This window comes from Osmerus mordax, chromosome 26 (assembly GCF_038355195.1).
Source record: "Osmerus mordax isolate fOsmMor3 chromosome 26, fOsmMor3.pri, whole genome shotgun sequence".
NCBI lineage: Eukaryota > Metazoa > Chordata > Actinopteri > Osmeriformes > Osmeridae > Osmerus > Osmerus mordax.
The window spans coordinates 7,102,833-7,118,079 of record NC_090075.1 but is presented as its reverse complement, the minus strand read 5'-3'; the positions used below and the strand labels follow the sequence as shown (position 1 = coordinate 7,118,079).

The following is a 15,247-nucleotide window of genomic DNA, read 5'->3' as shown; positions in this document are numbered from 1 at the left end:
CTGTATACGAGGAACAGAAATGGTTGTGTTGAAGCAAAAAAATGTAAAAAAAAAAAAAAAGACAGTTCCTAGACATTTCAGGTTTAGTAGCACCAGTACTGTATGTATTTCAGTAGTACTGTATGTACTACTAGCATGTCAAAAACCAAGCTGATACTTGATTGATTTACATATGCACTCTCCTTCAAGTCACCGTGAGAGAAACAACCTGTCGAGAAAACTTCTACCTATCAAGCAATGTTGTTACTGCAGCAACAAAATGGTGGTCCGCAAAAAAAGATTTCAAAGTGCAACAATAATTATGCATGTCTGGAAATTTGTATTGTTTTCTTTATTGTGGTTGTTTTTTTTTTTTTTTTTTTTTTTTTTTACTGACTGATGTTTGGATGTTGTCTTTTAAAACAAAGAGTTTGTAAAAGAGGAAAACAGAAGTGAGGCGAGCAAGCGCACTTTAATAATGTTGTAAATGTACTTTGAATCCAAAGACATCACGTTTGATGGGGGAGGGGGGGACGGGGGGGGAAAATCAGATGTTGTGTTCTGCTAGTGTCTCGATGGTGCTAAAGATCTTTTTAATTTCTCTCAGGGGTTGGCAGGGGCAACCTGCCATGGTTTCGACTGGGCCCTTTTACTTTGTTTTCAAATCTCCCGCTCGGGTCGTCTGACTCAAGGAATTTTCCAATAATCGAGCTCTCCATTCGGCGTTGAGAATCAGTTCAGTCGGTTCGCATTCAGTCAGCGTGTGACTGTCATCACTGTTCAGTGTTGTAGAACACTTGCCATGTCCTTTCGGCAACCTTTTTGTCCTAACTTCATGCCACATCTGGTTTCAACTTTTCTCAAACCTTGGATACACTCTCCTAGCGTTTGACTAGATGACCGTCCCATCTTGTGTGGTGTTTGGGGAAATTGTGTTCTAATGTTGAGCTCAAACATTTAGACGGCACGCCATACAGCCGTACAGCCAGGCCTCATCTCTCCACCAGGGGGCAGCAAAAATTGAAATCCTACATCGAATAACGGGCGCAATGCAAGAATCTCAATGAAGAACGCAGTATTTGGTTTTGCACTATTCCGGTGTTGTAAATAATTTTTGTATCAATCGTAATGCCCTTAATTGTAATATGGTCATTCTATTTATTTGCATTGTGTGTCATTCCAAGTAGCCTCTGTGAGAACTGCTTTGGAATTGTTGGAAAAATAAATCAATTGTTGCAAAAGAACATTATGTATTCTTTGTTTGTTTGCATTTTGAGCTGGAGGACGGTTGAGAATTTAAATGGTTAAACATTGAAAACAAAAACCTTTTGGAAGCAGTTCCTTAGTTCAGGCAATAGATTATATATTGCGAGCCACAGGTCAAGGCCAAGCAACGTGTCTACTGAGTTTGTTGAACTCAACTGTAGTCTCTGTGTATTATTAGCCAGAGCCATATAAAAAATAATTTTCTCTGGCTCTGTTTTTAGCCAGCGTCACGGCAGTGAGTGGCCAGTTGTCTTCATGAAACCAGTCTGTGATATTAGACCGCCACCTAGAGGCAATTCTATGTAGTGCAGATCAATTCTCATCTTTCAAATACACTGCATGTAGTAATGCATCCATTTTAAGCAAGCGAAACCAGGCACAGCTCAAGATGACCATTTTATTCTATTCAGCACATTTTCCAGGACACTGTGGTCTTGGAAACCAGTTCCTATGTCCTAGTTCCAGTACTAGAGTAGCCGGTGGGGATGTCAGACTGCGTGTGAGTAGCTGTCTGGTGGTTCTGCGCAGGTATACGTCTCTTCGTCTTAGCTGTCGGGGATATTGGGAGGGGCTGGTTCTGCAACATTCTTCTGGTAGGCACAGAGCTGGAACATACCTAGAGAGATGCAGGAAGGAGAAATGGACTGAGCCGTCAGGATGGTGGTCTCTAATTGGATAGACCTTGAAAGAGCTGTTGAACTGGTGAGTGCATCCTGCAACCTAATGAAGGGAGGGGAGGGACCAAACCCTGGTTCTCTGGCCAATCACAGTCACGTCAGATCCATAAGGGATATGACCAATAGGATTTGAGTTTGTACTCTGAATACAAAATACTGGTTGAATACAACCTCTAATCCTATAGGCCAGGGGGTGAAAATTGGACGAGAGTTGTTTTACCTGCAGCAAAGGAGAAAAGGATGGCCACCCAGCCCAAGATGTAGGACCAGGAGAAGCGCCAGTCCAGGAAGCGCTTGCCAAAGAAGGTGACCGTCACCCCCGTGTAGACGGACAGGGCCAGCAGGGCGAGGAAACCTGGACGAGGACGGAAGCACACGAGCGGAGCGGAGGTGAGCGACACGTGACAATCTGCTCGACGCATCACTGGGTTCGAACCGTTCACTTGAGTTCGAACCCTGCGATGTTTTCAAGGCATCGGTGGCACTTCAGTCTCACACACACACACACACAGTCTCTGTCATCTGTTTGCGTTCTCCATTCATCTTTCTGTATCAGCCTCTGTGCAAATAGAAAACTGGCTGAGCATTGCTCCTAAACTGTTGAACTCACTACCCCTTTCCATCAAACACAATGCATTATGATTTATTATTGTTGTCGTCGCGTCACCTGACAGGATCAGTGCGATGCCCCCGGTCCGCACCCTCCTGCTGTTGGTGCCGTTGGCGAAGGCGCTGAGCCCCAGGACCACGCCGGCGAAGCAGCTCAGCACGGCCAGCAGCATGAAGGCCCGCGTCGCATCCCAGAAGGCTGTGCGGGCGTGAAGGGACAAGGGTTAGGAGACCCCTCCTCTGACTGGCTCTGCCTCGGAGCCTGCCGAGTGCACCGTGACCTTTTCAAGTAAGCCGACTGCCTACCTCCTTCCTCACGTTTTTGGGGCTACCTCGTTGTGTGTGATCATTGACCTAGGCACTTTTGTAAAGCTCTCTCTTGGAAGTCGCTTTGGATAAAAGAGTCTGCTAAATGAATACATGTAAATGTAATGTAAATATACATATTTTGTGCGGAGAAAAATGTGGTACACTCCCTTCTAAAGGTTTCTATAGTCACAATGAGTTCAAAAGGCCAAATATGTTGCTGGGTCACTTTCCTTGTCTCGTGTCTTTTGTACAAGAAGAAAGCTATTGGAATTACAGCTGACAGCACGACATTTCACTCACCCACGGTGATGGTGTGGGCGTGGCACTTGTGATTTATGCAAAACCTCCAGAGGCCCTGATTGGCTGAGCTGCCAGAGTAGCGGTACTGCATCCAGAAGTCAGTCGCCGTGGAGACGATGAGAAGCACAAGGGAGGCCAACCCGCAGAGGGTGCCGCCTCCCGCTAAAGTGTACAACATCAAGGAGAATCCTGGGATAGCGCAGTCCTCCTAAATGCACCACAGCTGAGGGGGGGGGGGAGAGATATACATGAGAAAGACATGCTATGTTCACGTCTAGTCTTGATTCTGTCTCTTGGATCAAAATTACCATGTATGTGAACTGTCCTCCCAGGAAAACTAAGGTCAGCTTATTCTGTAGAAATGTATTCCTAAAGCCAAAAAACTAATAAACCACATGATGGCGAATATCTAGTACCTTGGAACAGTGAAGGGATTTACTCTAAGAACACAACTTGGACACCTAAATATAAATACCACTGTTTCACTGGCCAGCCTCCCACCCACACACTATGGTGAGTTAAATCTAATGTTTAGTCGCAACATTCTTCAAGATATTCAAATCCCGTGCCCTATTTGCAGTCAATAACGTTTTTCCATAGCACTTTTGCATCTTGTGTTTTACCCACTTAGAATTACAAAGCAATTTGTTCAAAATGAACTGAGGTTAAAAACTGTCCAATTTCCTAAACCAAACAAAGCACTTGACCTAAACTGAGTCCATGACAATGGAAGCGCTGAACAGGCATTTCAAGCCATTGTTTGGGTCTAATTCCACCCTGGCACAAAACAACTAATCTACTGATGAATTGCGTATCCAAAAGATAAGTCAGCATGTTGCTCTATGAACGCAGCAATGTGCTTGACCTACCGTTATCCAGTCAATTTGAGTGTACCTTCATCTTCCAATAACTACAATAAGGTTTCACCTTAGCAATGACCCTAAAACTCATGCAAATGTACCCCTTTAACCTGCTCCTAAAGTACTTTTACTTGAACAATACTTTTGTCAAAGAAATCTTTGGTATGAAGGAAGTCCCATGGTGAATTAATAAACTCCAGTTCCTGCGCCGTGTTTTTGTAGTCCGTCGGCATGTCAACCAGAATTTGAAGATTTGAAGACACCTTAGTGTCAGTTACAGGAAATACTCAAAAAAACAACTAACTACCTTTTTCTTTTTTTTTCTTTTTTTACAAATACGGATCAAATATTTACAACCCAGGTAATAAATAAATAACAATTTGTAATTCATCTCCAAACCCCAACTCCTCCTTATCTTGGATGGTGTCCTAGGTGGTGTTTTATATATAGTCCATTGGTATGCTTGTCAAAAAAAAGAACGTTTTTCCAATACCTCTGTGGGCGTCTGTCTCTCTCCAGTGTTGCTCACAGTCTGTGTGTCTATCCTTTTTAAGCCCTCTACTCGCGGCGCTCATTGTGTCACTCACAATGGAGAATGATCGAGCGCAACGTGCGAATGACGGTAATCCCTCTCTCACTGTCTTTCTCGTAGTCCCTTGTTCTCCATCCCTCTCTCTCCCTCACGGACCATCGCCCCCACGCCGCTCTCCCTCCCCTCTTCCCTTGCTCCTCGTTTCCCTGTGGCCCGTCCGGCAGTCTCGGATTCGGCACACCCTTCTCCGTTGTCCTCTCATCCTTTTTTATAAGTCTTCCTCGCGCCTCCTTCATCCTTCCTCCATCGCCCGAAAGTGACCGGTCAGACCTGGCAGCGCTTGGGGTCATGGGACTTTGTGGGGTGTGGTGCACAGACCACCTCCACATACTGCCCCCAACCTGTCTGGGCCGGGGGGCGTTTGGTGGCTGTTGTACAGAGTCATACCAGTCATCCCTCCCCATCCACTTCCTGGATGGGGACTCACCCATTCTCACCTGGACTCAAATCCGTAGCTGGATTTTGAATTGGCAAAAACCAAACCACGCTGACAAAACATTTACATCCAAAAAGACACAAAGTCCATGCTTCCCTTCTGTAGAGATGATGCTGAAGAGACATATGTAAACGTGAGTTTCTTTTAAATACATTAGTTTTGTTTGGGGCAGATCAGTGAAGAGTGACAAGTGGTGGGATTTGAACCCAGGCCCCTGCAGGAAGGCCTTGCATGGTGCACATACTTTATCACTGAGCCGCCAACGCCCCCCAAAAAAAACAACTATTTGAAAATAGCATTTGAGTAAGATGCTAAAAATACATCTTTAATATAACGTGGTGAAAAAAGACATTCCAGTTTAAAATTCAGTAAACTGACTTATTTATTATCAATGTGAAATCAGTATTTACAAGATGAATTTGAAAAACTGAAACGCACAAGCATGCATATTTACATACATATGTAATGACACTGATCCCTGATGACATTAGATCACTCATTCATGTATGGATTTGATTTGGACAGAGCTTTACCCAGGACTAAAATAAGGGAACGGGATTGACATGGCAGAAACGTATTCATTGATACTGATACAAGTACTGTTTCCCATAAGGTGGCTTTAAGTTTCTTAGAGCCGTCAACACAATTCAACTCGAAGCAAACCCAGGATTGGGATGTTTATTCCCCCACGCCTGTAGGACCGTAGCTGACCAAACAGGCTGTCTTTTCATGGACTATTTACCACAAAGTCGGTCAAATCAAGGAACAAAAGGCAAAAAAACATGAATCAATCAAATCTACTTCCTTGGTCCCCGCCCTTTCCCTCCTCCCCTGCCTCCCTTCATCCCTCCTCCTTTGCCTCCCTTCATCCCTCCTCCCCTGCCTCCCTTCCCACCGCGGCCTTTCCCGCCTTTCTTGCCCCCTTTGTCCCGCTGCTCTTTCCTCTGCATGCCCCTCATGTCTTTCTTCATGCGGTTGTCCACCACCTTGAAGACGCCCTTCACGCCGGCCGGCCGGCGGACGTGCTTCCCTCCGCCGCCCTTCTTGGACACCACATAGGTGACCTCCCTCTTCTCCTTGCCCACGCCTGCCTTCTTGTAGATACTGCGGGAGGGAGGAAAGGGGGGGAAAGGGGTTGACAAAAATAGGCTCTTTTTTTTGTAGTTTATGGACACGAGGACGCTTTTGGGAAATGTAGTTTATGCCTGAGAAAGATATCTGGATGTTCGCTTGACTCCATCAGGTGGAGTAAGTTGGTTTGGACATGAGGTCTGGGTTAGGGGTTTTGTAATGGCAGCGTGAGAGCTGGTTGGGACTTTGTGGCTACAGTGATGGTGTGTGTGTGTGTGTGTGTGTATGGTTGAGGGCGGGGCCAAGACGGCACACATACGTCTTTAGCTGAGACATCTTCTCCTTCTCAGAGATGTCCACGGTGTTGACCACAGCCTCTGCCTTCTTTTTCGCCTGCTCCATCTTCTTCAGCATCTGGAACACGGGTCAAATCACGGACTTGGTTACTCGGCACATGTCGTTAGTGCTGTGAAAAAACACGCTCCCCCCCCCTCCCTTTCAGTCTCCTCGTCCTCCCTCAAATCTAAAATCGATCCCATTGTGGAGGAACAAAAGATAAGGTTCTCGATTCCCCATTCACGTGCGGTTCCCCCCCCTCCGCCTCTCCAGCCTCCTCACCCTTCTCTTCTTCCTGGCCTTGGCCTCGGCCACTCTCTTGATGGGCCTGGCGTTGATCTCCTTCCAGCGCTCCTTGTACTCCTCCACCATCTCCTTGGTTACGGGCACGGGCTTCTTCCGGTGTTTGTTCTCGTCGTCCACGAACCACTCGGGCACCTCGCACTGGTCCTCAGAGCTGGCGAACCTACAAACACACACACACACGTCAGTTTGGCATACACAAACAAGACTGTCTCAGAGACGTTAGTAGACAGAAACACAAAGACATTGAGAAAGTGGAACAAATTCTTTCTGAACCGGTTTATTGTACCTGTGAAAGGAGCCGTCTACCAGATCTCTGGCTCTCTTCTTGGACGTGGCGATCTGACAGCCCAGGGCCAAGCCCTCTGGGTCCAGGATTCTAGCCCGCTTACCTGAGGAGCACACACGCACACCTCAATTGGCCAGTCCTGGCAACGACAACTCGACGGCCGTCTCTCATTGGTCGAAACGGCCGCCTGTCACCCAAAGCGGAACGTGTCCTGTACTCACTGGTGCTCTCCACAGGGACCACCTGTAAATCTTCATCTTCTGTGTTGCCTTGGGAGCCACCTGCTCCTTTGCCGGCCTTCATCTGGGCAATTTCCCTGTGGAGAAGAGAGGGAGGGGGGGGGATAAGCCACATTTACTTTTACGTAAGATGCTTCAGCTTTGACACGCAAAAGAACATTCCAGAAAGTAGTATTGGTATATTGAGAACATTTGGAATGGATACACGAAGAATGGGTCTTTCCTGTCACAGTTGTGTATTTTAACCCGTGTTGGAAAGTGTAGTGTTGTGAAAGCTGACCTCTCGTCATCATTGTCAGAGTCAGTGTCAGTGTCGCTATCCCCCTCCGCTTCCTGTGAAGGCCCCGCCTCTTCCTCTTCCGGCTGGGCCTTCTCCTCTGCTTTCCTCTTCCTCCCTTTGCCGACTGAGTACAAAAACAACGGATGAGGTGGGTGGGGGCGGGAAAAGGAACACGAGTTAAGAATTCCGATTTATGAGGATATTTTACATTTTAAATATATATTGACGATCTGAGGACGTTTCTATCTAATTGTCTTGACGGGAGCGCGCTGTGTTTCAGGCAGGCGTGTCTGGGCTGAATGGAAGTGGGAGGTTTTTCCCGCGTCCCAAACGTCTCACCTGGGGCGTCCTGGGTGTGGAGCTTCTGGGACTGCTTCAGCTCGCTCTCTGCGTCTCCGTCCAGGTCCAGCTCCGAGAAGATCCCCTGAGGGCCGGGGGAGACGGCAGCGACGTGAGCGCCGACGTTTACAAAGCACCGCCCCCAATTCAAACGCCGGAGATCGCTTGCCCACCCAGCCACGGTTTGGTCTTTGTTTTAATGATATTATTGTATTCTTGTATATTAACTTTCCTTGTCATATCGTGTGACACTGTGTGTGACTCGTTACTATTATGTTTATTTATTTTTTAAGCGCAACCAACTTATACGCTACTTATGCTCTCTCTCTATAAATCTTTCCACCAAGGATTTCCTGCTTTTCATCCGTTTCTTTCAAAATGATGTCACTGCGTGTGTGGTAACAGACCTTGCTGAACCACAGGTTGGTCTCTCTGTCCTGCTTCTCCTCCTTCCCCTCCAGCTCCACCAGCAGTCCTCCTCCTCCCTCCTCCTCCTCCTCGTCCTCCTCCGCCCCCATACAGAAGGACACCCTGCGAACAAAACCCCCCAAACGTGAGCCACCGGCTTCGTGACAGGGACACGGGCGGAGCAATCGTATCGTGGCACCCGAGGCCATAGAGCCGCGTGCGGAGACGTACTTCTTCTTGGGAGCCTTCTTCTCCAACTCCTTCTCCTTCTCCTCCACCTCCGCCATGTCGTCCGAGTCCAGGTCGGACGCCAGCGACATTTTGTCGTCCCCGTCCTCGTCCGACAGGTAGAGGTCCTCCTCGCCCGCCACCATGTTGTCGGCCGCCTTCATGTCCCCCTTGGTGATCTCGCACAGTGCCTGGCGAAAGAGGAGGAGAGGGGAAGACGTGAGATCTGAGTGTGTGTGTGTGTGTAAGGGATGAGGGGGGCTTCAGAGCCTCTACCTTGGCTTTGTTGATGGTGCTGAGCGAGAACATGGACTCGTCGTTGCCGTCGGCGATGGAGACCCCCGGCAGGTCCATCTTCAGCTCCACCCTCTCCCTCTGCTTCCTCCTCTCCTTCAGAAGCTTCTTCTTCTTCCTGGTACGGCCAAAAACAACCGTTGTTCACCCCCTCCCAAGAAAAAATAACTACTCTCAAATACTCGAGTTCTGGTTGGTTGTGTTTCATCCATTTCTGTCACATCTTACATTCTTTTTTTGTTTTTACACACACGGTTTCCACAGGTTCGTAGGTGAACGTACCGTTTGAGGTCAGCCACCTCCTCGGCTTTCAGCTCGGCCACCTTCTTCTCCATCTCCTCCTCCTCGTCCTCGGCCTCTTCCTCCTTCCCCTCGGCTACGGTCTTCTTGGCTGGCTCCTCCGTGTCGCTTTCCTCCTCCCCGGAGCTCAGGCTGCAGAAGGGCAGGGGTTTGGGTCAACCACATGATCTCCATATACTGGCACGCACGGAGAAGAATGATTGTGTGCCATGGTGCTTTGAAAAAGTGCCAATACTTGATTTCTTGGTCCGATTTCTTTGCTTCATCTTTTTCATCTTTCAGCTTCTTAGCCAGGTATCTCCTGAGCTTGGATCTCCAGCTCAGCAGCAGTCTGAACAAATGAGTAAAACATAAAATAAATAAGCGGTCGTGCATGAGGGTCCAGGACAACAGTAAGAGACTCCACAGTTCCAGTGACGGCTCGCGTGATTGGCTTACCGGAGCTCCTTACGGCCCAGGACCTTGATGTCACGGCAACACTCTCTGATCTCGTCCACGGTGGCCGGGTGAGTCTCCAGCTCTAGGCTGTCAAAGGTGATCTGGTGACGGCACATTCGGTCAGAACAGAGAAAGGGAAAACGCGGTTCGTTCGAGGTGCAGCCGATTCATAGTTCGGCCGACCGCCCGGTGGGAATCTCACCTCGTTGGCTTTGCCCAGGAAGTCGACGGGGTTGTCGGCTTTGAGGAACTCTGAGACAGAGAAGGTGTGGTACAGGGTCAGATCGCCGTCTGTGTAGCCCTCGGCCTGGTGGGGAAGAAAAGCAACTGTTCACAAACCAATCAAAAGGCAGGACGAGAGGCCTCTTCAACACTAACTGAACACTAAAAGAGAATCACACATTCCTCCTCCCCCCCCCCCCCCACACACACACACACACACCTTGGCCTTCTTCACAGGGATCAGCTCTTTCACAGTCTTCGCCTGAACCTCCACTTCTTTGAACGCATGTTTGGGGTCGAAGAACTTGTTGTCGATTTTGTCCGGGGCCAAAAAACCTGGACGGGGAGGTGAATCACGCCACGTTTATCAGCTGAGCTACAGCCAACTACTTTCCATGAGACTTTAGCCATGTGACATGAGCTAGCTAGATAGCTGCGGGGGGGGGGGGGGTCACACACCCTGACAGATGACAAAGATCTCAGCAGACTCGTTCCTGGAGGCCTGGGGCTTGGTGGCCTGCACCTTCTTGAAGAACTGCTGGAAGATCCAGAGCAGCGGCTGGTAGTCCTTGGAGCGGAACACCTTGGTGACAAACGTGCCGCCCTTGGCCAGGAACTCGCAGGCCAGTTTCAGGGCCATGAGAGTCAGGTGGGCTGGGAAGGAAATGTGTAGGGAGGTTATGGTGTGGGGTGGCTGAAATTCTCATTTGGGTTTGTGCACTGCTGACTTCAATTGTCTTATTAATCACCAAATCCATCAAGCTTCCAACTACTATAATCCTTACTAATACTGATTAAACACAGAGCATGTTGACTACTTGGAGATTGTACCATGAAGTCCATGTCCTGTTTATTCATTTTGTATGTGCTGTTACCTACCCTGTGTGAAGGCATCATGTTGCCAATTGGCACCAACATTTGGAGCGCCGTCATTTAGGACTACATCTACCTTCCATGTTTGTAGTTCTTTTCTGAGAGCCTACGGTGGGGGGAAAAAAGAGTCAGGGCAACATCTCCAAAGACAGACATGATTTGAGGGGAAGCGTCTGAAACTTTGCAGTGATAACCGAAAGTGAACCGTGAAGATGCAACTGTCTTCACATATTGCATGACAGTCAACTAGTCAAAATGTGGGTTTGAACTCCTACATGAATGAGCACACACAAGTTCTCGGCCCCACCTGTCTGCATTTCTCTGTAGTGATGTCCTCTTGTAGAGTCACAACATTTGGGATGGCCCTGATAGGGACCAGATCAACACCTGAGAGGAGCACACACAAAATTATAATTTATGCATTGGTACAATAACTGTATTTGTATTTTCATGGCAAAATGGGCGAAAACACACCACACACATGTAAAATTTGCATTATTACAATCAGTATAAATGTGAGAATCGTAAGGTCGCTCACCAATGACAAGACTGGAAACTGGCATAAACTTGGACGCCACCTGCAACCTGGGATAATAATACAGAAAAGGTCACGTCAACAAAGCAAATATTTTTCGTTAAAGCTACACGTTTAAATTGAGGATTAAGAAAATCTGTGATAAACTCCTCAACAAGGAAGATTAAATGAATATCAGCTAACCGTACTTACCAACCACCTGGGGCAGCGCACAAGTCAACAACAGCCCTAGCTTTCTGTAAGAACTGAAATTTCCGGTTGAGCTGAATAAGCTTGAAGGACGAACGAGAACGATAACCTACAATGACAAATAACATGACATTGATCAGTACATGTTCAAAAGTTAGCTTGCTAACAATTTGGCGAGGATACCAGGCCTTAATGGCTAACCATGCAAGCTAACGTTAGTAGTGTAATGTGACTGCATATTTTACCAGTTTCCTTAGCTAAATGGTAGAATTTGTCCTTTCGGGTCTTTCCAACTTTGAGTTTCTTTCCCATGCTTGCTGGCTGATGTGGTAGGTCACTTTAATTTTAATTCCTTTGAAAATGTACGACTGAGACAGCTACCACTTCACAGATGATTCCATACCACGTCCATGAAAACAAAACACGTGTGGCTCATGTGGCGCACAAATTCAACGTCATCGTTTACTTTGGATTGGGAAACTTTATTGAGCAAACTAGAGGAACAAAGAAGCCTGATGCAGCAATTTTATTGAATAATGTGTTTAATTCAAATAATAACGTTAATTCAAATAATAACGTCACCACCATCACTGCTCCTGTTGAGTTGATTATTAAGGTGTCAAAATACAATTACAGTATTTGCAGTCCATTTAATCCAAGGGGATGAATTGTTTAAACCTGAAATATAACCCATATAATTTATAACAAATCTCTCTTTGTTGTTAATGGCATTACAGTCTTATATCATAACAATGTTGTATTACCCCTGAATGCACAATTTGGATTATAATACTCAAGAAGATATTTCCAGAGAGAACTATTTAAATTCTGACTAGCAGTGACAAGATGGTGATGCTGTTTTGCCTCTCAGAAGGGCCTGTTTCTGGAGCGAGTGTTGATCAGCCCCAGCACAGAGAAGGCACTGGCTGCAGCTGTCACCAAACTGATGGCCCCGATGGCCCGTGTGGCCTGTTGACACCAAGACATGAACAGGTGATATAATTTATGAATTAAACTGCAGTGAAATCATGTTGAACAAGTGTAGGCAGAACACAATGAATGAAAGAGTGATGACAATGTGATTTTTGTGATGTCATTTTGAAGACAGGAAGGATTTATTACGATATCCATAGAGTAATGGACATAGGAAGTGTGTGTGTGTGTGTGTGTGTATGTGTGTGTGTCTATGTGCGTGTGTGCAAAAGCAATAACGGGTACCTGCTCAGACACACCCTCCCCGTAGCGCAGCAGGGTAACAAAGTGCTCACAGTTGCTACCCAAGAGGTCATATGACACCTCCTGGCCAATGAGGACTTGAGCTCGTTCAATGATCTCATCGACAGCTAATGGCGTGTGGTCATCATCGTATTTGTTGTTAACCCGGTACGAGTCAGTCCCCACCACTTCCTTCAACAGCTGCATTCGCACCACTGCCTTGCGGCTAAAAACTGACTTCACACTGGACATAGCAGCCGCCTGACTCTCATCTAGAAAAAGCAGAGGACATTTAAGAGTCTAAAAAAAACAATAGCCCTTCGTGTGCTGTGACTGAGATTGAATCCCCGCACAACAAGCCATTGCTCAGACAAATGATTGCTGTTTATATCTGTGATTACAAAAGGATGGCTGGTAGTCAGATTGAACACCTTTCATGGTGCTGAACAGAAGGCAGTGATATGCAGTGGGAACATTCAGACTTGAATATTCAATGGAGAGTGCGGAGGGCCAGGGGTCAAACACACACTGTTGTTTACTGACCAACAGGTGTCAGGTTGATGATGTAGCCATCTCCCAGGTAGAGAGCCCAGTGCTGATAGGCCGGTCTGAAGATCTCAATTAGGTCACCAGGTTGGGGGTCACCAAGGGGATAGGGAAGGTCAGGGTCATTAGAGGCCATCTAGAGAGAGATTGTGTGTGAGAGAGAAAGAGAGAAAGCTTCTGTACCTATTCCCAGCAAAGTCACAACTGATCCAACAACTGCTGCTTGAATTAAACCCTTTTTTTTCTTCCTTGTCCAAAACAAATATATATTGAGTGATAATAGGATGCTTTACATTTCAAGGTCAATAAGACCATTGGCATAGGTTTAGCCACCACACCATGATCATGTGTAGTGCCTTGTGGCTACAACATGCGGTGGAAAAACACACACAAAACAATACTCACATTAGAGGTTGTTCTTTGTCTATCCATCCCACATCATGCTTCCGCAAATTCTGACAACAGAGACATTGATTAAACCAAGCATACACTCCTCTCCCTCTACGGCCTTTGTCCTCTTGCTATAGGTAGCAATGCAACCACATTGTACTTGAATCATCTCTCAAACGCTGTTTTCATATTTTTTTTATCATGTACACATGAATAAAGAACATACATAAAAACAGCATCCTGGATACATCATTTAGAGAAAGTTAGTTGACAGATAAACAAATTACCCAGATAAAGAGAGAGTGCTGGATAAATGGATACAATGTGGAGGACAAGGTCACACATACACACACAGACAATACACACAAGCTCGTGTGCCACACAAGCATGCCACAATGGCACTCACATAATAGAGAAACTGACGGAAATGTTTTAAACCTATGATGGTTTTACTGTAAATAACTAGGCATGACTCCAAATACAAAGGTTATACTGAATTATTGTAAATATACTGAACAACAGCTGAGAGAGCACATTTAATTCCAAAATACAAATAATTCATGTACAGCACTGAGGGAAAAGGGGCATGTTAATTCAATTAGCAACCAGTCGAACGGAATCTTTCTAAATTCATCTGACGTTATGTAATCTATATCTATGTGGGAGAGCAATGTGTGTATCCATGTTATTATCAATTCATGAGACTTAAGCTATGTGAGGAAAATTAAAGTCCAAATGTTACGAACTAAATGGTTAACCATCATTTTTCACAAATGAACAACTATGGCATTCTATGTTTTAGACACGGCATTGAAGGACTAGGCCTAAACGTTGACACAGAGCAAGATTAATACTTACTGAAAAAACAGCATCTTTTTCTTCCTCACCATGTTAATTTTCCATCGTATGTCCGGCCTTTTCGAAATATTACATGTAGGAAAATAAGGTCGTTTATTTACAGCCTTCCAGATGATCAGCAAATGCAGTATTTTTACATTCGTTCCTCTGATGGCTCAGCTGAAATAGAGGCAAGCACTGAGGTCCCAGTTCAGGTTGTGTTTCACGGGTGCACGTCGAGAAATGGTATCAACTTTGACAGGTGACAGTCGAAGGGGGGCTACTATTCACAGGTCACCGGCAGTATGCGTTTCCTTGAAATGGCATCGTTAGGTGAATACGTTTCCTACGCTGCAGGTGCAAATGTGAGATTAAATCATGCAATTGTTTTATATCAAATTCCTTTTCAAGTCAAAAGTGTGTAGAATAGAGAGTGAACAGTTTAATCAAAAGTTGCAATTGACAACAACAACAAAATAAGTAACTAGTCCTATTAGGCCTTCTAATTCGGTTAACTGACAATTTTCGCAAGAGGGCGACATCATATTTGAAGTTATTCGGAAGTTTTTAATTAACGGACATAGCCTACTGTTAGGCTGACACCTGATTATCATTCAACTAAAGTCTAGACTATGATATTGAATTTTGTAGATTTTTCCAAATGAAGAGATACATGCATGTGTGTGTCTACTACGTGAAACGACAAAAAAGAAAAGAAAAAGGAAGCATTTTCGTAAGAAATATGAGACAGACTATGCACAGCACAGTCAATCAAGAGCCCTGAGCGGCAAATACTTATTGGGATTATTGCCAAGAGGGGAATCTTGGAGGATGGACCCACCACAGACTTATATACAGGGACCCACTGGTTATTCAATGATATGATG

The 15,247-nt window shown here is 46.0% G+C and overlaps 3 protein-coding genes across 3 annotated transcripts; all 3 read right to left on the bottom strand.

Annotated features, from left to right (window-relative positions):
- Positions 1-1,769: 1,769 nt before the first annotated feature.
- Positions 1,770-3,318, bottom strand: lim2.2 (lens intrinsic membrane protein 2.2). The gene is made up of 4 exons (XM_067229992.1): positions 3,141-3,318; positions 2,590-2,730; positions 2,143-2,277; positions 1,770-1,861 (listed from the first exon to the last, which is right to left on the bottom strand). The coding sequence occupies exons 1-4, from the start codon at positions 3,316-3,318 to the stop codon at positions 1,791-1,793; spliced, it is 525 nt and encodes a 174-aa protein (XP_067086093.1). The 3' UTR covers positions 1,770-1,790.
- A 2,069-nt stretch (positions 3,319-5,387) lies between these two features.
- ftsj3 (FtsJ RNA 2'-O-methyltransferase 3) lies at positions 5,388-11,767 on the bottom strand. Its single transcript, XM_067230077.1, has 21 exons — positions 11,618-11,767; positions 11,376-11,481; positions 11,187-11,233; positions 10,956-11,035; positions 10,655-10,754; positions 10,235-10,429; positions 9,996-10,111; positions 9,756-9,860; positions 9,554-9,654; positions 9,351-9,446; positions 9,098-9,247; positions 8,798-8,933; positions 8,525-8,712; positions 8,293-8,416; positions 7,886-7,970; positions 7,547-7,670; positions 7,249-7,343; positions 7,028-7,130; positions 6,718-6,901; positions 6,419-6,513; positions 5,388-6,132 (listed from the first exon to the last, which is right to left on the bottom strand). The coding sequence occupies exons 1-21, from the start codon at positions 11,682-11,684 to the stop codon at positions 5,826-5,828; spliced, it is 2,604 nt and encodes an 867-aa protein (XP_067086178.1). The 5' UTR covers positions 11,685-11,767; the 3' UTR covers positions 5,388-5,825.
- Positions 11,768-11,847: 80 nt separating this feature from the next.
- Positions 11,848-14,496, bottom strand: plaat1 (phospholipase A and acyltransferase 1). The gene is made up of 4 exons (XM_067230004.1): positions 14,411-14,496; positions 13,131-13,269; positions 12,591-12,859; positions 11,848-12,341 (listed from the first exon to the last, which is right to left on the bottom strand). The coding sequence occupies exons 1-4, from the start codon at positions 14,411-14,413 to the stop codon at positions 12,240-12,242; spliced, it is 513 nt and encodes a 170-aa protein (XP_067086105.1). The 5' UTR covers positions 14,414-14,496; the 3' UTR covers positions 11,848-12,239.
- Between the last annotated feature and the right edge of the window lie 751 nt (positions 14,497-15,247).